At 39.2% G+C, this 21,881-nt stretch overlaps 1 protein-coding gene across 5 annotated transcripts in view; it reads left to right on the top strand.

Annotated features, from left to right (window-relative positions):
* The first annotated feature begins 3,939 nt into the window (after nt 1-3,939).
* Nucleotides 3,940-21,881, top strand: part of FYB1 (FYN binding protein 1) — a 59,148-nt gene continuing 41,206 nt past the window's right edge. For 3 of the 5 annotated variants that reach the window (XM_069001623.1, XM_069001622.1, XM_069001619.1), the window contains exon 1: nt 3,940-4,024. In XM_069001623.1, the coding sequence (XP_068857724.1) occupies nt 4,022-4,024 (3 nt within the window). In that variant the 5' untranslated portion in view covers nt 3,940-4,021. Of the gene's footprint in view, nt 4,025-11,130; nt 11,226-17,496; nt 17,635-21,881 lie in introns of those variants that run through there. The other 2 variants (XM_069001621.1, XM_069001620.1) reach the window with 2 other exon arrangements.

Below are 21,881 nucleotides of genomic sequence, written 5' to 3'. Positions count from 1 at the left end.
TGGTTATGTTTTCAAACTGATTTTCAAGAATTCAAATCCAGAACAAGTATAAGAATAATGTATATAGCATCAGTTGATTGATGGTATATTGTTAGAAAAGAACTTTGAAGAGTCATTATCTTCAGCAAAATGGCCTTGCAGATTTATTTCAGCCCTACATTTCACATCTAACTCATGCCATCAATCGCCAGGATGTTTATGAAGATATGCAGTTTTACTAGAGTTATTACTCTTGCTCCCCCCAATATTTGCAGAATAGTCCAACACTGTATCTTGACTGTGTCAATGAGTAAAAGATTTTATGTAAAATCAGAGGCACCTAACAAAGGGATAGAAGAATTGTCATATTAACATCCACATTTTTAGCAGAACTTCCAAAACAAGGAAACAAAGCTGATGCAGTCATGTTGTCACTGCACCTACCTGTCCATCTCCCTCAGTGACTTCTGAACAAAGCAGTCAGTTACTGGAAAATTTGTTTAGGGTGAGGAGGAAGGATAGTTCTCAACACGGGGAAATTAAGTGTCCCCTTTGAGGGAAAGGTAACCATGTTAACTTAGCTGTTGTAACCGCTGGACTCTGTCTAGCAGGCTGCAGTGGCCTGAAAGCTCAGCGAGGGTTTCCTAGGGCCATGTGATAATCGCATCCTGGAGTCCATTTCGGACAGCCCCGCGATGTGGCTCCGGCAGCCAGCAGTGTTACAAGGCAGTGGATGGTAAAGAAGGTAGAGAAGGGTCTCTCTCTCATGAGGGATTGAGATGACTTTAATCACATCTTGTCCCTGTGACGTTCAGAGGTAGAGAGACAGCGTGGTCTGGGTGCGCGATGGTTTTGTCAGGGGCCCAGGGGCGGTCCCTGGGCGGGGTTGGGGTACCAGAACAAATGGGGAGAAACCGAGGGAGTGGCCAAGGCTGGGGGGGCGACAGGGGAACATACAGAATCACGGGGTTAACAAGCCACCACACTTAGCTATACTACTAGACATCAGAAGACCCCCTTGGAACCAAGATATAAGGAAACAGTTAATAAAGATATATGAGGGCTCAGTGGTTTGGGAATACAGAAACAATAAATGTCATCAGATAAATGAGACTGGTCCCTCGCATATTAGCAGTCCAGATCTGGAAGAGTCCCTTGCAGCATTCTTTACCTTCCTCCTGCCCACCACAAGTGACTCTAAAGACTTTGAGTACCCAAGATTAACCATCACAAAAGAAAGCAGAAGAGAGAACATGAATCACAAAATCGACTGTGCTACAAAAATCAGACCAAAAAATGGCCTTTCACTGGTCCTGCCACCATGAGCAGTCCCTTCAGACCCCAGGAGTGGCAACAGGTTTCTGCTAATAGGCTCCCAATAATTAATGTTCCTAAGCGCAAACACAGGATATTCCCAATGGACGGAACAGGATACACATGCACCTAGCATTCCTGCAGTCTTCCTGGGACGTTTTCAGAAAGCCTCAAACCTGACAGGCTTTTTACTGCACTGTGGACCTGCAATAAAGCACCTCTCGGTGAAGATCTGGTATTACTGTCTCACAGTGGGAGAACTCTCCACCAAGAGTAAAGCTATCAGATATCAGGAAACCTTTAACAGACAGAGTAAATCCTAAAGAGCTGGACATGGAAACATTCCTGCTTTAAAAAAAAGTACAGAGGATAGGCCTAGGGTAACCTACCATAATCTAAGATTTAACGCTCAATGTGAGCAGACATGGTGACCAAACATCTCTCTGATCAGCAGATTTTTTTCCTAACAGCAGAATTCTCCCTGTCCTGTCATTAAATGTCATTAATAAATTGGTCATGTAAGATATGCAAGCCTTACTGATCTCCTTCCTCCTCTATGCTCTTTGGAAGATCATTTCTGAATGTAAATGAATATAAATTAATAAAAATTATAGTATAATATAATTCCCACTTTAAAATGTAGTCACAACTTATTTATACACACTTGATTTTAATCCCTTATTTTTTGGTATAAGTTATCCTTCCCTGATGCTTACAGACCTTGTCATAACCTCTAATCTCCACTTTCTTAAGCTACCGAAGGTAAGCTCTTCCAGTATCCTTTCAGAAGCCAGGAAGTCCTGCTCATACTAGAAGTTTTCACTTGGTCACTCAGCATGGTTGACCAGAGTTGCACACAAGGCTGTAAACAGGACCTCATCAGCCCTCTGCACAAATTCTTTTCCTTCCTCTCCCAAAAACCATTTGCCTAATGCACATTTAAATTACATGTGCTTTTCCCATGTGCATGTCATGTTAGTGACTCATTGTCTCCCTGGCCCAAAGCAAATATGACTTTATTATTTAACATTTTATCAAACTTTGGTTGAGTTCTATCACTCCAGTACAAAACTCCTCTCATCCTTCCTGTATAACAACTTGATTTTCCCCAGGAACCAGTCAGTTTAGAATAGCTTCAGATAACATCAGTATAGGCACCAGACTCCTGACCCAAGTCGTGGATCAGACAGGATCAGCCCCATGACCGATACCTGCAGAACACTGTGAGTAATCCCAGTTAAACCCTTTCCACTAAACTCATGTAGCTTTAACCATCTCCTTGTCTACCTTGCAGTCTTTCTGATAGGTCACATCCTCTCCCAACTGCCGTCACTTAAACTTCAACAAAGGACATCACATCACATGAAATACTCTGTTGAAATCTAGGCAAATAAATTAAAATGTATTACCTTTGCTGAAAATGTCAGCTAAACCTTGTAAAAGAGGAATTAATTTATTCAGACACAATCCTTCTTTAGTGAAACCTACATTAGATGTAGTTACATACATCGAATGTTTTTCAAACATTCAAAACTGTTCTTAGAGTTACATAATGTTGTGCTCAAGAAAATAAACACATAGCTGCCCTAGTGATTGCCTGGTTTTAGGAAAATAGGTAGAATGTTTGCTAATTGCCCTTATAAGTATCTGTAGTTGTATTTGCTATTATCTATATAATTGATAGTACTGATACATTGCATTGAAAGTTTAATAGAAAACAACTGGTTTGGGACTTAGAGCAATACAGTAATGCTATCTGTGCTGTAGCACTGAAATTATAGGGAATCCTGATTTCACCACAAAATGCAGTTTAAATCTTGCTTCTTACACAGATACAGTATTTTCTGTTATTTTACTATCATATTTATTTATCCCCATTACTTCATACTGAGAAGATTGCTTACTGAAAACTCAACTTGCTTACTGATTTTTATTAAGTTAGACATCACCAAAATATGCCAGTATCCTCTTTCCTGTATCTGCCAGTATTTCACTCTTTTTCTTTCTTCTTTCACCCTTTTTCATTAAGCCCTTTGTTTTAGTTTTTGGGTTTTTTCTAGACCTAGCTCACTGAAGTTTATGGCCATATGCCCCTTCTTCGTTTAATTTTTGTGCAGAATAGGAAGTCTGCAGAACTTTAATACCCTGTCAGACCAGGACAATCCTATTTTTCTCATAGTATCAGCTACGAAGAGCTGAATAATTAAAGGCTAATTGATAGAAATATAGTTCAGCCAGTTAGAGATAGAAAATTACTTCAGATTTTAGATATCCATGAAAGTCTGGGTCAGAAGGAGACATGCACAGGGTTGATAGTGAAGCCTAAATACATGAAAATACAGTAACCCTGAGTATGAAAAACAAAACCAAAATACATTTGCCTTTTTAATTCAGTCAAAGATTACTGAAAAAAAATAACTATATAATTTTATCATCAGCATAGACAGGCTTTTCATAAAAATCGTGGAAGTCATTAAACGAATGAATAAAACCTATTCTTCCTTCAAAGTGGTGCGATGTAACCCAAACAAGTACTGTTTAAAATTCTGTTAGGTCTCTGATAATGTGCAAAACAAGAATACTGCTGATATCTTTTCCTGTGAAGGCTGGACAGACCACGTACACTTTCTAAATAAATGTTCACAGTGAAGGACAAAGAACATTTCTGACTCCCTCTAGTACAGTGCATACTCCTTAGCAGGCTTGTGGAGACAGAAGAACTGAAATTATGGTAAGTACAGGACTTTATTCATTTACTTTTTATTAAATGGATGCATTGCCACTAAAACTGCTGTGAATGTGACTGTAAATCTTTATATTTATTTCTAATAGTTTTCAAATCCTTCCATCTGGCTTCCTGCTTTTGAGGGCATGAGGAAACTTTTTATTTTTTTTAGGTCCTTCATCACCTGAACTGGTTTGTATGTACTTTACTGATTCTGGCATACAAAATTAAGGAAAATAACTTATTTCAAGGCCAAACTGACAAACTAGATTGTGTATCCAGAGGAATTCTGCAGTCAAATGTCAATGTGACACCAACAAAGAAGTGGGGCCACACCTAATTAGATTTTAAAAAACCCAATTCTACTATCTTATTTTGATTCAGCAGGGCTTTGTAACTAAAAAGATAAAGGATTTTATCTATAAATCTTCAGTATAGTTGGATGGGGACCGTGGTGTGGTGTTGTGTGTTTAGCAAACCAATAGAATTTGTTTCCTTAGAAAGTCAGTTTCTTTAGACTCTCTATATGTATCTTTTTATAAGTATTTTATTAATAAAACAAACTGATAATTTCAAGATTAGTGTTTTTACAGGTAAATGTTGAAAAGTAAGAAATCTGAATAACTTTTCAGGCCATCTTTGCTCTTGGAAAGAAATTTAGAACTCCTGGAGTAGCTTGTATACATTTATCATGGTACCTCTGGACAGAGGTACCACAACCATCTTCCCTGGCTGCAGTACTATTAAAGAATTATTTTTTACTTAGGCTGTTAATCCTCTTTCAAAAGAAAAAAAGGTGCCTTGTGAAACTTAAAGGTGAAAAAGGTTGCTCATTGCAAGTGCCACTTGAAAAATGGTAATGTGAAATAGATGGAATAAAATATGGTTCACACTTAATAATGCTGCACAAAATTCTGAGTGCTCTGGTTGAATGTGTCTCTGCTTTTACACTATGATCAAATTCTTACTGAATCTGAAGCAAAATGTTTACATAAGGCATACTTTTTAGTTTTAAAATATAAACCAGGTACTTTTATTTTATTTATTTCTGTTGTAATCCCACTGTGCAGAACCAAGTACTGAAGGTCAAAACACTATATTTGCTTACACCAGTAATTCAAGTCACTTGACTTACTCTAGATTTACATATGAATAAACAGGATCTGAATAAGGCCTACCAAAGTAGCATCTTGCTGTGCTGTTGCCTGCTGATTTCTAGCTGCCACAGGGATTCTTTTACTTGTACTAGAGGAACACAGATATGTATGGAATACTTTTATTTGCAAAATCCTACATTAAAATTTGCACAGCAAGCACACGGTTACTCTTCTGGCATGATTCAAGTGGCTAGCTGCTTTCACAAACAGGTTTGCTTAGAAATAGTATGCTTGTGGATATGTTGGTCACTGAACTTCTGCTGTTGCCAAATGGAGCTTGAAAATAAGCAACAATTAACAGTTTCACTTTTTTGATTAAATCCTTACAGATTTCCAGGTTGTTTTCCCTGATTCCAAACATGAATGACAATTCAAAGTAATGCAAGCCGTGAATTTATTCCTTTAGTCTATTTTCTTGACAATGCTACATAAAATTATGGGGAAGGAAGTGCTTTCATCTTTGCATTACAGGCAACCCAAAAACTTCACCAAGGAAGCAAATCTCATTTTTTGGTCTTTGCTTTGATGCTGCACAGGTGGAAATTTATATTACAGCAATATGAAAAGACAGAATAAAATTAGGAGGAGAGCAAAAAAAGTAACAGAAGAAAGTAGAGTGAAGAGTAGTTTGGGAATGTTTGATTTGTGGCAGTTTTACACCAGCAAACAAACTTGTGGAAAAAATAGTATTCCTACCAAAAAAAAAAAAATCAATGAACTTTTTGAGCATGAGATTGGGTATAATCTGGTTTTGGTGCATACAGGAGTAGATGGAGGGAGCAAAGTTAGGCCTGCAGAATCCTGAAATCCAAATGAGGACCAAAACATAGAATTCACTACTTCATTTTTCACCATCACCACAGAGGAAAGTTTAGACCAAAACACTTGGATATAATATCAGCTGAAAAAATACAAGAACTACAATAATAGCTTCAGACAGATGAGACTGCAGCTTATTAACTCAAGGGGAAAAGTTGCATTTTCTTTTGATTTCAAGCCAGGACAGGCTGCATTGATTCCTGACCTAGAGGAATACCCCTTAGCATGCCTGTCTTTTTGCAGTGATACTGATAATTCTCAGATATACTCTAAGAAGCAAAAAAACTTTTGAGACATGAGAATTTAGTAATAAATTTTCTGATGAAAATATGGCCAATCAAGAAATTTGATTGATCTGTTTGGGTTTACCCTTTGTTTAAAGAAAAAAAAAAAATCCTACAGATTCTGCACAGAAAGATGTATTATATACAATTATATGTTGGTCATAAAGTGGGATGAGTGCCTAACCACATTCAGAAGGAGCCATCTCCTAAGGAGCTCTGTGTGGAGTTCTACCTGCCTGCGAAAATCACTGAGGTCACTGGACTTCTGACAGCCACAGAAGACCAGCAGGTCTTGCATAACTGGGAACACAGCAGACTTTTGAAACTGATTTGTGCAAAATGCAGCTCGCAGGGCTAAGAATAATAAAATGTTCAGGATACTATTGTTTTTGTTAAACATGCAAGGTTTTCTGTCTGTCAAGCTGAACTGGAGCATAAGAAGTAGAGAAACACTGAGAGATAATTCTTTTTTCCTGATATTTATGCTACTTTCAAAAATTCTGTAAACTAACATCTGCCCCAATTAAATCCAAAAGTACTTTTTTTACTCACTATATAAGACACTAGGAAAAACACTGTAATGGTAAAGCCAGACAAGCAGCAGGACGATTGCCTGCAGCTCTCAATGACAGCTCTGCTGTGTGCATACATAATGCCCTCTATTGGCACAGGGAGACAAGCTGAACTCAGAGCCTCACAAATCCCAGCATCCTAGTTATCCTATTGTGTCTTGCATCCAGCTTGAGAGCCCCATCATATTGTTTAGGGAAACTGTTGGCAAGCCAGGACTACTACATCCACTAGACCATTCACACTGGTATCAGGCAATATTTAAGAGATGCTGAATGAATTGCAACCTTCCCCATCCCTGTACTTTGAAACTTGGACAAAAAAACGTATTTGCAGACACCCCTGGAATTCAGAACAACAATACCCTTCATATGATCTTTATTTGTTAAAGTTTTTCATATTCTTGGGGAGTGGAAGGGAGGGAGGAGGAGGGGAAGCTAATATAGGAAAATGTGTTAGGTATGTAAATTAGACCAAGATAAATCATATGCATAAACAAATGTAAATATGAAGCTGATATAGAACATATCATGCAACATTGATAACGGCTCCTGATAGCATAATGCAGATAACACAAGGATATTTTAAGGTGCACTTTTAAATTTTTAGTTGTAGAAGTAAGTTGTCGTTTTTATCAGTAAATCATCCATGCCTGAATCAACAGCCTTGGATTAAGAACCTGCTGGGATTTGTGGGTTCATTTCAAAAGAAAGTCATCTTTTTAGATATTTTTTCTTACAAACCATTCATACTGTTTTTTATTTAGTTAAGAGAAAAAGAAACCCTAAAAAACAATAAAAGTAATTCTTCATCAGAGTTCAGTTTTCTTTACAGGAAAAATATGAAATTAACAAAAAGAGCACCTGCTTTCAGCCACATCCCTCAATGTAAAAGGTGAAGTACACAGAAAATTAAGAGTGGAAAAATTACACAGAAATGTCCAAAAACAAAGCCACACCTATGTTCCAGCACTGAAATTGTGAACAATGGTCTCTTAACTTGCAATATCATCACTGGATGATATTGAAAAGCCATGAAAATTATTTATTGCTCATTTAAAAATGGGACATGTAAGAAATTTTCCAAATTCAATCCATAATTATAGGAAAAATGATTTAATACTTTTAGACAGTTTACATTTTCATAGAATGAAATAGGGATCAGAGGATCTTGTGCATCTTGTATTTGCAGCTATGGCTGGGTGTTCCTTTCACTTCTGCTGACGCATGTCTAACACCTTTTCTTCCCATTAGTCACTTGTTTCACTAAGTTTTTGAGAAGTGTCACAACCTCTACAATGCTATGATTCTTCTGTAAACCCCTGAGGGCATCTGCATTTTGATTCTGAAGATGAATCATAGGGATACCTGTTTTCTTATGTCTTTGGAGAAGAAAAACTTTCAGAAATCATGTTTCCAGGCTTTCACTTAGTTCTCTTCTACAAAGGCTCTCAAAACAACAATTAAGGCACAACCATTGATCTTCTCCATTTCTCAGTAATTTTTTTAACTATTTCCAAAATCCTTTTGTCAATTCCTTTTATATCTTCAAGTGTTTACTCTTCAGTGGTCCTATTTCTATGATTTTTGTGGTCTTACCTTATTCTCTTTTGGATCTCAGTCTTTAATTCATTATTCCACACCTAAGTTTCCATGGATTTGAGTATTTTCTTCACATGACATGAGTTTTTTATCAAATCTCTTTTCATCATCCTGTAAGAGAAGTTGTTCAGGCTCAAATTTATGCAATAGCCCACAAGAATGAATAGTATGGACCTCCCCACCCCCAGCTGACCACTGCTGCATTTCTGTTTCCTGCTGCTCTTCTCGCCCCCAGCAGCTGTCCTGTACTTCACAGTAAAAATAATCTGTTCAATTGATGATCTACCCAATGGCCCAATTTTTGATGAATGCTCAGCAGACTCACCTTACCTTTCAATCTAGCCCTTGCTCACCAAAAGATTGGCAGTGTGATCTTGTATAACAAAAAAAATGGATTTTTTTTTTCCCCCATAAAATTTAGCCCCTGGAGCAAAAACACCTGGTATATGCTGCCTCATCTGTCATGGCCTATAGCTTCTCTGAGGCAACAGCAAAACTGAAAGAGACCCTGATGAACTTCCCCTTCTCATTCACACAAATTCTGTAACCAGCAGATTCAAGTGCCTGTAACAGTGCAAATAACAGATTTGGTAAGTAACCAAATTTGCACGATTGAAGTTAAGAAAGCAGCCATAGCTTCTCTGCCTCTTAGGCAGGACAGCGGGCAGGCACTGAGCAAACGTAACAGCAGCAACTCAATTCCCTGTGCTCACAGTAGGTGATCAGGGAATTAGGACACACGACAGACAAGAAGTTAAGAGAAGTAGGCACAGCAGAGACTTTATTGCTGTTTTCAAATGTCTAATGGAAGTGTGTCATACTGATCTCAGAGATGCACAAGGACAGAGTGAGAGGCAATGGGAGAAAAAAGGCATTAGAAACAAAGCAAAAACAAACAAACAAACAAGCAAACAAAAAAAACCCAACAAAAAAACCCAATTAGTTTACTTTTTTTGTTGGTTTGGTTTTGTTGTTGTTGCTAGGTTTCTGGGTGTTTTTTTTTTTTTTCCCTTTTCTTTTAACAGTGATGGAAATCAAATGTTGGGACAAGTTAGAGGGATTGCAGATGTCCGCCCTTGCTCCCTCCCTCCCTAAATGATGCTGGACGGTTACGATTTGTAACCATTAGAGGTCACTATTGTGCCGGCACCGGGGAAAGGCACCACGTTAAAAACAGGCACATGATATTTGTACAGAGGAAGCACTGCATAAAAGCGTTCCCTTCTGTGCATGGCTGAAAGGTGGGACCCATCTGACCGCAGGGCAGGTGTATGGTGGAAGAGGGGACACACAGGTCACTTATCTCTCATTTCCCAGGTAGCACATTCCAAATACTGGATAAAAAGGGGAAGAGGTTAACAGAAGAGAGGGAAATCTTCAAAAAAGACAGGAGAGTAGGATAGGAAAGAATAAATGTTCTTTTTGAAAGAAACTTTAGTATCCCAGCAAGGCTTCAGAATATAGGGTTTGTGTACACACTCTGTCTAAGCTGACTTCGCCAAAAGGACTCTCAGCAGATGGAAAACTGATCCTGGTTTTCTGCTGTGATTGCAGGAGGCACAGGTGAATGCATTCTCACTTAAACGAAATTCTCCTTTCTTTTGTTTATGGATTTATATCACAGGCTAACCAGTCGCTTTAAAGCCAGAAGGCTTTGTGACCAACCTGCCACTATCTGCTAAAGATCAGGAATCAGGGATAGTCAAAGTTTTTTAAAAGCTAAAAGGATAGGGATCTAAAAAGGATGTCAGGCATTAAGCAAACACTAGATAGAAAGACTTAGTAAATTTTTTCTGAATCATTCTTCTTAAAGATGTTTGGATTAAACTGTGTTTTCATTTTTAAAATTTATTATCTCTGATTAAAACTGTTTCTGAAGTTACTTTGTGTTTTGAAAAGTTTATGATGTGCGAGCATTCTCTTTGTTGTTATTTAGGCCACATCATTATTTTCTTTTTTTTAAGATTTGTCTTTCCCCCTTCTTGTTTTACAATATAAAAACAATTGCAGTATGGCATACATCGTAACTAAAAAATTTAAATTTCAGACCACAAGAAAAGACTCAACAAGTACCAGATGTAGTTCTAATAAGCAAGACAATTATCACAGAAGCACTGGAAAAGGATACAGAAGCAGAGTGGTTCCTGCAATGAAAATTTAACTTGAGCCTTAACTTTCTGTTTCAGATGCGTTCAAATTTAGCCTCATTTGTGACAAGTAATTTCTTGAGAACAAATAAAGTACAGAAAAGTGTCAATTTTCACTCATTAAAACTCTTTTTTTTTAAGCTTTACCAGAGATTGTTTGACTAATTGAGATTGACCATGAAAATCTAGGAGATTTTGTTTGTTTGGAGTTTTTTAAGCAAACATCTTTTAAAAGCAAAAGCAGCCTGATTCCTGTAATATGAATTGGGGAATAGCTAACAAATATAAGTCTGATCTTCCACTTTTTAAAATGAAAAAACTGAAGAACTATTGTTAAGAAATCATCTGACATTTATAGAGATTAAATTGCTCTCATCTGAAACCTTTTATTTAGAGGTTTAAGGAGGATACATTGAAGGGTGAAGGCCCTTTATTACCCAGTTCCCAGAGAAAGCCTAAGATACCTGAGCTAGGTGATACCTGAAGAGGCACAGATGTCAGCTGCAAGTCTTCTCTGCCCCATTAAGGTAGTGCAGAAGGGCAAACATCTCAGAACAGGACCTTGCCTGCAGCTTGGATGCTTTTTAGGAAATATGAATTTCTGTTTTGCTTCTCTGCACTGAAAGCAGGTGAGACGTGAAGAGCTGATGGGTGTTTAATATACAAGAGGGCAGGAAAGGAGGTTGTTAAATTTGTGTATGAAAGTGTGGGCGGTCCAGAGAGATCCCTCTCTCCCTCCCACAGGGTTTACACAACTCCCGGTGACATATTTGCATAGGTTTTTGTACACCTTTTCGCCTCCCAGGCGGAGGCAGGGAAGGACATGTTGAAGAGAACGAGAAGTCAGGAGCGCTTTGTTAAAGCTGACTGTTCCTCCTGCTTTCCCACTTCCTCCTGGCAGCGGCGGCAGCAGCAGCAGCTGAGGGGTGCGGGGGGGGGGGGCGGGGGAGGGTGGTTCTGAAGGAGAAGCCAAACCAGCTGATAATCGCCTGCCCAGCCATTCACATGAGGGTATATAGGGTGGAAACTGAAGCAACTTCTTCCTTGAGAAAGTTTTCCTTCCTCTCTGACGTCCCAATATCTCCTTCCCGCAGTTGAGGCTCCCTCCCTTCTTCTCTCCCCGGCGCAGCTGCTGCGATCGCCGCCTCCGCGCTCTCAGGCCTGCACCGGCTCCGGCCAGCCCCAGTCCCTCCGGGCCAGCCTTGAGTCCCGGCAAGGGAGGGGCAGAGTCGGGCTCGGCGAGCGGACGGTGGAGGAAGGCCGGGCTCAGGCACAGTCCTTCCTAAGGGGCACGGAGGAGGGGGCTGAGGGCGCACAACATCACCAGGGCAGACCCTCCCCCCGCTGCCAGAGGTCTTCTCCGCACACAAACTGCTTGTGCTCAGCTTCCAGTAGCCCTGCCCTGTTCCTCCATCCTCCCTGTCAGCCCAATCTCTCCTTATTTCCTCTCATACACAGCTTCTAGCAACTTCCCAACCAGCGAGTCGGCTTGCCTGCCGCTCTGCTGAGTGGCTGCCTTGCCTTACTGCGACGGCCACCACGTCCTGTCCACATCCCCCTTGCCTCAGACTAGGAGTCGGTTGTTGCAAACTCAGCCATCATAGCTACACTCACATCACCTGCAATTTTGCTCATTAAGTCGTCTAAGCAAGCTACCCCTGGTGACCAGTGGTGGCCCTCAGCGAGGCAGAGCTGTGGGGCAAAAAGAGCAGCAATGGTGCTGTGGCACCCTCTGTGAGCCCCCTCAGGCCCTGTTTCCCAGGGCTGTGCCTGCATTCATCAGCGCTCTTCACATCGTAGTGAACTCTGTGCCCTCCAGAGGGTTTCCTTGTGGAGGGTTTAGCAAAAGCCTGGTGTTACCATTTGGTCTGTCTGGAGTGTTTTCTGCTGCGGCACTGCTTTCAATTCCCCCTGAACTCTTGGAACTGAACCCAGGCAGATAGAACCCCCGAGTGCTGACATGAGCAGAACCCTCACAGCTTGCAGGGCAAAAAGCCTCATTGAAAAGCCACTGAGCCCCCCGTGTGGGTGAGCTGGGCAGCAAAAGGGGCAGCGAAGAGCCTGTGACATGGCAGTGGGCACTGGGGGTCAGTGCAGGGGCAGGCATGGAAGGGGGTGCAGGGCAGTGCAGAACAAGACAGCTAATGCCTGAATACGAGCTTTTTATTGAAATAAAAATTGCCTGAGATTTGAGCACTCCTCAAGTTACAAGAAAGAAAGACTTTTGGCTTTTAGCATGAAAGATTTTTCTGTACAGCAGGTGCTTTGCATCAGCTTCAGCTGTCCCCCAGAAGGCCTGTGATTTATTACAGTACATACACCCCAGCAGAAAACCAGGATCTTAACACCACTTGATTGTGATGCTCTGGAGTGTACCGGGTTTCCTTTGTGACAGGAACATGTCCTTCACAAAGCATAGTCAGGGTAAGGACTTTGACTTCTTCCTTGAATTTGTCAATCCTCCATTTCTTTAGTGTAGAAAAATAAAAATAGTGGAAACAGATTTCTGCACTCCTTGTTCAGGCAAGTATAAATTTATTAAAAATAAGCAATGGTTATAAGGTTATAGATACTGAGTAACTACATTTTAAAAGAGCCACAGCACTGACTTGAGGAGCTTCCAGGGAATCCTGCATGTCAGTTGTCCCCAAAAGCATCAGGAAAGCCAAATTGTTCCCATAAGCATGACAGTGCATGTAGACACAGGGAAATGCTGTTAAATTGCTCATGACCAAACTTCTGCCAGAAATACTAAAACCACCTTCAAATGAGAATGAGATGGAAATGCAGCAGCACATTTTTGAGGAAGTCTAGCCATGTCTGCAGACACAAAGATAACGCAGACTGACCCTACCAAAAATGCTGGTTCTCACAGTGTGCTGTAGCAATTGCAGACAGAAGCTCCTGCCAGTGTTCAGGAATATCAAGTGTATTCTGAAAATCAGGTACTTTCCAAAGTGGTGCTGTGATAGCATCACTGCTATGGCAAGATGGCACTTCTCCCCAGAACTCTGACTCTGGGGAGTGGCACAGTATTGTGAAGCAGGACTGCTGAGTCTTTGCCTTGTCTTCTGATGAGGTTCATGTACTCAAAATGTTACCTCAGAAACTGCACGAAACCAGGTAGTCTGAAATTATTTCAGTACAAGTATGTACAGAGATTATTGATAGAGAAATATGTTATTTCTGCTCCTGTGGCAAGTCTTCCCCCATGTCACTGAACACTGGGAAATAAACTCTCCAACCAATTTGTTAGGAAAAACAACAATACTTTATTAGCAACACAGGGTGCATGGGGAATTCTCCTTAAAAGTATTCTTTTAAGAATAATAATTCTCCAGAGTATATTCCTGAATACATTTATATATACTAATTACTTCAATTTACTTGTTGAATATGGTTCCAGATCTTCTGATGAATCTTTTCTCCTTGAGAGTGTCAGGTCATAATGTACTTCTCTTATCATTCTTTGCTCTGACACACAATCCTTGTTCTCAAAACTAAGATATCAGCTAGTACATATTAATCACTGATAGAAGTAAACAAGGAAGCTTTAGCTGGCACAAGACTTATTCGTCACAGATGTAGGGAGTTAACACAAGGCCACATTAATCTCTGGTATTTGTACTAAGCACTGTGTGGTACAAAACTAAGCATTAACCATGAATACAGGGATCATAGACTAATGTGCTAAAGTTAAAAGAGTTTTCCAGCATCTTCCCTCACTGCTGCATAGACTAGTTCTTACAGAAACATAACCTGTTCAGTAACAACTAGGAGGAAAAAGCCCTGTGAGAAAGAGGAGGAGTAGGCAGGAAGTAAAGTTTCAGTGAAAAACGGTGCTAATGTTGACTTTTTCTTGCTCAGTGCTCCACATACTTGCATGTGTTGTATACTACAGAGCAACACTATTCTGACTTAGGAAGGAGATTTTCAAACTGCTTTAATGGTATTAATGGACCTGTCCAAAGGTGTCCCACATACTACCCCCTGTCTGCCCTGTATACACATTTTAAACATTATCTGCCCCAGCCAATCATCTCTGCCTTTTTCTTCTCCCACCCTCCCTCACCACTTAACTCTGTTGTGCTCTCTCACCTAAGCTGGGATCATGTAATACACTTAAAGTTAGTGAAATGAAGCAGGTTAAAGACAATGTCAAAAGATAAAGTTTTTTTTTTAATCCTGTCACTTCAGTTTACAGGTACTCAAACAATAGTATTGACACAGCTGTGGAGGTAACAAGATCCTAACTATGATATTCTTTGTGACCACTGAATTGGAAAGCAAGAGGTTACACACATGGAAGTGCTTGACTTTTCAAACCATTTTGGACCAAAGGGCAACATCAGTAGATGACAGAAAAATACTGTAAAAAGGTGGACTGGCATTTAGAGCAGAGACTCACACAGTCACGGAATCATTAGGGCTGGAAGGGAACTCTGCAGATTCCAGTCCAACCCTCCTGATGAGGTTACACAGGAACATGTCCAGGTGGGTTTTGAATATCTCTAGAGAGGGAGACTCCATGACTGCCCTGGGCAGGTGTTCCAGTGCTCTGCCACCCTCATTTGAAAGAAGTTCCTCCTCGTCTTGAGAAGTTCCTCCTGGAACTTCTTGTGTTACAGTTTATGGACATTGCTCCTTCTCCTGTCTCTGGGCACCACTGAAAAGAACCTGGCACCATCCTCTAGGCACCTGCCTCTGAGATATTTTTATGCATTGATAAGATCCTCTCTCAGTTTTCTCTTCTCCAGACTGAGAAGACACACCCAGATGCCAAAGTCTCTTCTCATAAGAGCAATGCTCCAGATCCCAAATCATCTTTGTAATCTTTGCTGAACCCTCTCCAGTAGCTCCTTTTCTTTCTTGTACTGAGTAGCCCAGAACTGGATGCAGCACTCCAGATGTGGCCTCACCAGGGCCAAATAGAGGGGGAGGATCTTCCTGAGTGGCCAGGGTTCGGATTCTTTTTGTTCCCTTTCTTTTTTCCTTGATTTTTGACAAATTTAATTCATAAGCAGCAACTTTTCCCAAAGTTACATGGAAACAGCTGAATAAATGCTCTGATAAAAAAATTATATACTTAAGGTTGCAGTCATAACATTTCCTCATAGGAACAGTAAGACACCAGTGCTGTGCTGGGATTTAGATGCTGGATTTGGTCTACACAGAGAGTGTAATGGCATGTGTACATATAAGAAAGCATTATCATTATTAGCATCCTTGTCTTGCTTGAATATGAACTTGTGATTTTTTTGCTGCTGCTGCTGTTGTTTTTCTGAAAAGTAAAAAAAGGCAAAATAACTTTACATTGCTTTCAGGCTTGTGGGTCTTGTTCCTTAAAGTATTAATTTGTTCAGATTCTTTCTTCACCTAAAAATAGCTAATTTCCCTGTATCACTTACCAGCAGTCTTCACAGAAACAAGTGGAAAAAAACCAGAGAGATTTCAAGAAGCTATTGCACCTGCAAGTGTAGAATGAGGCACATTCTGGATATTGCAGATGGGCAACTTTCACAGCAATTTCACAGCATAAACTGTTCTTTTCATTGTGTTTGTTGCAATTTATATTCTCATCAGCATTCTGTCAGTTAGGGATGTACTTATTTGTGTGTATTGGATGAAAGAGAAGACAACAGGAACTGTCTAGCATTCTGAGCTGCAAAGATAAGCTAGTTCTTTGATCATTGCATGATTTGTCTAGAGCTGATACTGGGAGTAAACCCTTGCAGTAATGTTTACCCACACAAAATGACTCTAGTGCTACAGTTAGCATCTTAAAACAGTCATGAAAGTTGCCACATACAACAGCAAGTCACAAATTCTAATCTGCCTTAGTATTAATAATCAACGTATGATCATCTGTGATGATTGTTTATTTCATAAATAAATACTACTTTGTAAATAAAATAGTGTTTAGCTGAATGAATAGCATAAAGAACTGCATTTCTCCTGCTACAAAAAACCATTGTTATATTACAAAAAGAACCAGTTTTCATTGGCATGTAGCAGTGTTTCTAACTCAAATAAGATCCATCCAGCACCCTAATAAACTTCTGAAGTAGCTGAGCTAGAAGTTTTTGTAAAATTAAGTTGGAAATATCAAGCACTTTCAGTGCTTTACTTTAACACCCCAGAATGTTTCAAAAAATACTAAGAAGGTTGTGCAGAAGGAGAGTACAGTAGTAGACCATGGCAAAGATTCAAGTAACTTTTGATTAAGCAAAAGGACACACAGCTTTTCTTCTGCAATCTACTCCCCATGCACAGCTCCAGCAAATTCACTGAGCTGTATTTTGTAGAGGGTTCCGCCTTTGTGGTTTTGATTTACCTTCAGCACAAACACAAGTCTAGAATTTCTTGTGAAGCTTATTTACTCAATATCAGCTTTTCTATCCTATATCGTCCTTCAAACTCTTTGACTTTTGTAATAAACACACAGGAGGAAGGACAGAAAAAATGTATGATCATAGGTTTTTTAAAAAAACCTCCACATTGTAAAAGTTTTTAAAACCTGGCCAGCAGAATCTCAAGGTCCCACTGGCAAATGTGGGGGAGAAAATGAACACGTTAGCTGACACCTGGTGAGTGGGAATGTATGCAGGATTCTCAGTGGTAGCAGGGCGCTGGATTTGTGGCCAGTCCACCCTGTATGCCTGTAATTACCACACACATTTCATTAGCAGCTATTCTATAAAGGCTCAGGCTTGTATGCACTGAAACAGCCTCACAGGACTATGCAATATGGGGTAAATGCAATACTTTTGGATATCACATGGTGCTTACTGCTGATGGCAGCAGCCAACCAGTCTGAACACACTTAAGTTCCCTTTTCCTCCAGCACTTCTTGCCTAATATCCTGGGGAGAGCAGTTACTGTTCATGGTAATGAAACCCACAAGTGTATCTTGTGAGAAGCAGAACTCCTCTTTAGCAAGTAGACCAGGCCGTTAAGTTGATACACCCGTGGATTGTTGCATTGAGGGAGCCAGTTTTTCTGCTTGTATCAAATATTGGAGAGCTTTGGGATATCCAGGTAAACTGTTGTACATATTTGTTTTAAAAATAAGCGTGGAAAGTTCCAGAAGAAAAAGAATCAGTACAAGGTATTGAATATAACTTAATTAACTCGAAATCTAGTTGTAGAGTTTACTTAGTTTAGGAGCTGAACAGATGCTAAGCTGACAAAATGGACTTTTCTGTCTCAAAGTTTTGTGTTTAGTTCTCTGAAATTTTACTAAAAGTGGTCCTAATTTAAGTGGCCTTTGCATTTTGAATAATAGCTGAAATGGTATCACTCAAAGGAAATTCTTTTTTAGTTATCCCTTTTGCATTATTTGTCATTTTTTAAATTATGGGTAGGATATTTTTTAATATACCGTACTCTGGATTGAGATATCTGTGTATGTATTTAGTCAGTAGTTGGTCAGGGAAGATATTTCCTTTCCAGGTATGAGTCAAAATGGTACTCACTGTCTTAAAATTGCACAAAATTTCTTTTAAAATCATATGGGATCCTGAAATTCTCAAAATAAGGGTAGGAACTTTGTGGTGACAGGAATTCCAAGTTTTTCTTCCTTGAGACTTGGAGCATTCGCTTTAGTGGGATAACCAGACAAATCAAACTTTCATAAGACAGTGACTGTATACACTACTGTATAAATAGGGGTCCAAGTAAAGAGAAATCTGTTTCATTTCTGGGCAGATCTTGAGAAAGTTTACATTAATCTGAAAGAAAGAATTCATAAAGGGTATGAGAAAGCATATGAGAAAAATAATTCTAAAAAGAAAATTATGAAATATCATGAAATTTTGTGTTTATATAAAACTATGTTGCAAAAATGCAATCCTTTTGCAGAAATGGATATTAACTAGTCTGTTTATATCGGATACAAATTCTTAATGGAAAAATTGAAGCCACCAGGCTTCTATTGTTGAAGACCAAGTTGTCAGTGGTTGATAGTTCTGATTTTCACTTAAACAGGTACCAAAAAAATCCATTAAGAGAGAAATTTTGTGGTGAGCCTGTTAGGACATAGGATGAATAGATGATCATGCCTCATTTCATACTTGGACCTTGCACATAGTCTTTGACAGAATTAGTTTGGGAACTACAAGTTCTACTACTTGTAGTAGTTTGGGATGTAATCTGGCTGTTCTGGTTGAGCCCTATGCCCTCAGTTGTCCTGGTTTCAAACTCATCTGGAGAGATCCTTTTATTTTTCTGCCGTATGAGTAGCTGGTCTTATGATTAGATAGAAGATGAGAAAAAGTGATGAGAGATAAGAAAGGTGTAGAGGAATGCACAATGGAAAAAATACAGAGTAAACTGTAACCAGGCTGGAACACTGCCTTGTCTAATTTTGACAACCGTACGTCCTCATGTGTGTGCTGGTTTTGTCTTGCTGGTGTCAGAGGGATGTTTGAAATGATGCTCTCAGGATAACAGAGGCTGTCAGCTTCTCGCTGGGGAATCCCTTTGATTGCTCTCTATCCTCTCCATCCTAGAGGTCTGCCTTTCATAAAAACCCTAGACAGAAGAATAGCATGTCTTCTCTGTCTTTAGTATTATGTGATGAGGGCTCATTTCTCTTTTATACCAACCATTGTATTAGCAAGTCTTGTTTGGGCAAACTGTGTCTCTTTGCCTTCCTTTCATGCTTCTGCTACACACATTTATAGGTGCAGAGCATTGCAACCTCTCAACTCCACTTTCCAAATGCTGCACTTACTCTTGGAGGGATTCTTGAACTAGTAATTACAGCTAGACTCAAGGGGAAGAAAAGCAATTTGGAAATCTTTTCTGGAAACAGCAAAGTTGCATAATGATAATTCTGAGGTGTCTGGGAAAGAAAGTAGTCGAGCAATAATTTATCACAAATTCAGAATGGCACTAGCATGTAAACAAAAAGCTACACTGCCTCAAATCTATTAACTTCAGTAGAAGTTACATCAGACTTATATAGAGTTGCAAAATAATTTTCAGGTCTATATTTTTCTATAATTAGCTGTGTAATTTTCCCTGTCTTTTTTGTCCATTTGCTTACTCCTTATATCCTGCCCATAGGTTAGAGCTCAATTCCCTTAGTGGTTATCAATGTCTCTGGTTATTTCACTGTCACAGAATTCATGAGTAAGCACAGTTTTCTTCTTAAAGAGGTAGCTTTATAATCTTTATTTCATTACTCTCTAGCAAACTCATCAAGATCTGATTTTGAGTTTTTAAAGGGTATGTTTAGACCCCGTCAGTTGGGAATAGAAATATAAAAGTTACATCTGAGAAAAGATGGGGGTTTTATTCTTTATAAATCAGATCTGAATGTATTTTGAGTGAATTCTTTGTACAGTCAACAGCTGCATATATTTCATTTGCCTAGTTAACGACTGTATGCACACACATCTGCTATTCTGTTCACTGATCCAGTGTTGCAGTTTGAAGAAAGAGTGGCCTCAAGGGGAAGTTGAAGTTAAATAATCTCTTGGCTTCACCAAGACAGGAAAATAAATAATAAAGTTATATTTATGCCAAGGCAAATTTTTTTTTTTTTTTTTGTTCAGGCTGCCCGTTGAGACTAAAATATCCATATTCAGGAAGAATACAACTGAATTTTTTTTTTTTGTATTCTCATTGCAGCATACTTCTGTACAGAAATGTACAGCTATGTTGTAAATTATCGAGAATTACGCTTGTTAACACTGAGGTGCAGCTAAGGTGTAGTTGTGGAACAATTCTGTACAAGTGTAACTTGGTACCTGTGTGAGTCTCTGCTGAAGGCAGTGGGGAGGCTGTGAAAGCTCTGTATACACAAATATATCTAAGGCATGGGAACTAAAACCTGGGTATTGCTCTAGATTTGAGCAGACACATCTGAATAATGCAACCATCTTGTATCAAAGGAAATCTTACTGTGCTCCTTATGTGCTGCTTGCAGTTCAGATCAAAAGTTGAAAAGCCAAAATATTTTGCACTGAGTACAAATAGAGATGAAAGAGAAAGTTTAGAAAATAACCCAAATAGCTTTTGCATGAGACTCCTCTTTTGCACAGACACTTTGCACTTCAGAGGGGAAGGATAGGGGGAACTTAATCTCGCTTCGGAATCTTTTCAAGTTCCCATTTCATGATTTACAACCTACTGTGTGTGATAATGGAATAGGTAACCGCTGTCACTTCTGGGAAGGGAAACACAGAAACTGTGGAGATTACTCTATGAGCAGGGCCACAAATAAAAAATTTTCTTTTTTCCCCAGTTCCCCGCTGTCTACCTGACCAGTCAGGCTGTGCATTAGAATCTACAATATGATTTCTAACATGACACTTATGAAGGCAGACACTAGTGATGTACATTAAAGAGAAGCAGATAGATTTCACCAAGTTTCTTACTCTGTTTTGATTCTTACTATTACCTTTACCACTTACTATTCAAGTTAAGTAAATGAAAGAGGCTTTATTGTTGATTGTAAACTCTTCCACATGTTCAGGACCCTTTTACTCTTGCTGAGTTTGTAAGTATGCATAACTAGGGCAAGGCTTATTCACAATGTTGGGAAGAAATTTATTTCAAAAAATCCATTGACACTCCTAATATGGCAGTAATGAATGGTTCAGTGCATTTGAAAGCATGTATGAATATAATTTGTATAATTCATGTAATCTTGCTATTGCAAATGTAGAAAACTTCTCAGAAACCATATATTATAATAATAAAATTTTCTTTAAAGCCACATTCCCAGTTTGCTAAAGGTCTACATGCTGAATCGCTGTTGCTCATAAAAAATATTGTCATTTGCACAGTACATTTTCTTGTATTTCAAATAGAAAAAGTGGAAAAGGAATCAATTTGTTGCTATGACTTTCAAAAGAAATGAGCTGCTGAGTTGGCCAAGCAGCTGATCAAATCTTAACTTAGAAGCTCTGAAGACTTCAGACATAAGCTATAATTACGGTATCTGTGGTGGTCTAAATTTTGTTACAGACCTTAAAAAAAATCATTAATTAGTACTAAGTCAAAAGAGGTCAGAGATGAAAGGCTTTGTTATTCTCTCTGGCGTTGCAGTTGGCTAAACTCTCTAAATGGGTAGAATCAGTGCCTTGTGAGGTATTGTGGGACAAATCTTGAATGATTAGTGATACATGTATGTACCTCTGCAATGTAATTGTGTGGGTATGTGTGAGTGCATGTGCATCAAACAGCAGTAGATGGCTTAACCATGATAATCTCCATAGTAAATGTGTACTTCCTCCCTTCTCTGTATGTGCAAAAACACCCAACAATGTGGTTCT

Source organism: Aphelocoma coerulescens (genome assembly GCF_041296385.1).
Source record: "Aphelocoma coerulescens isolate FSJ_1873_10779 chromosome Z unlocalized genomic scaffold, UR_Acoe_1.0 ChrZ, whole genome shotgun sequence".
Classification (NCBI taxonomy): Eukaryota; Metazoa; Chordata; class Aves; order Passeriformes; family Corvidae; genus Aphelocoma; species Aphelocoma coerulescens.
Note: the sequence above shows the minus strand (reverse complement) of the source record. Positions and strands in the feature narration are given on the sequence as shown.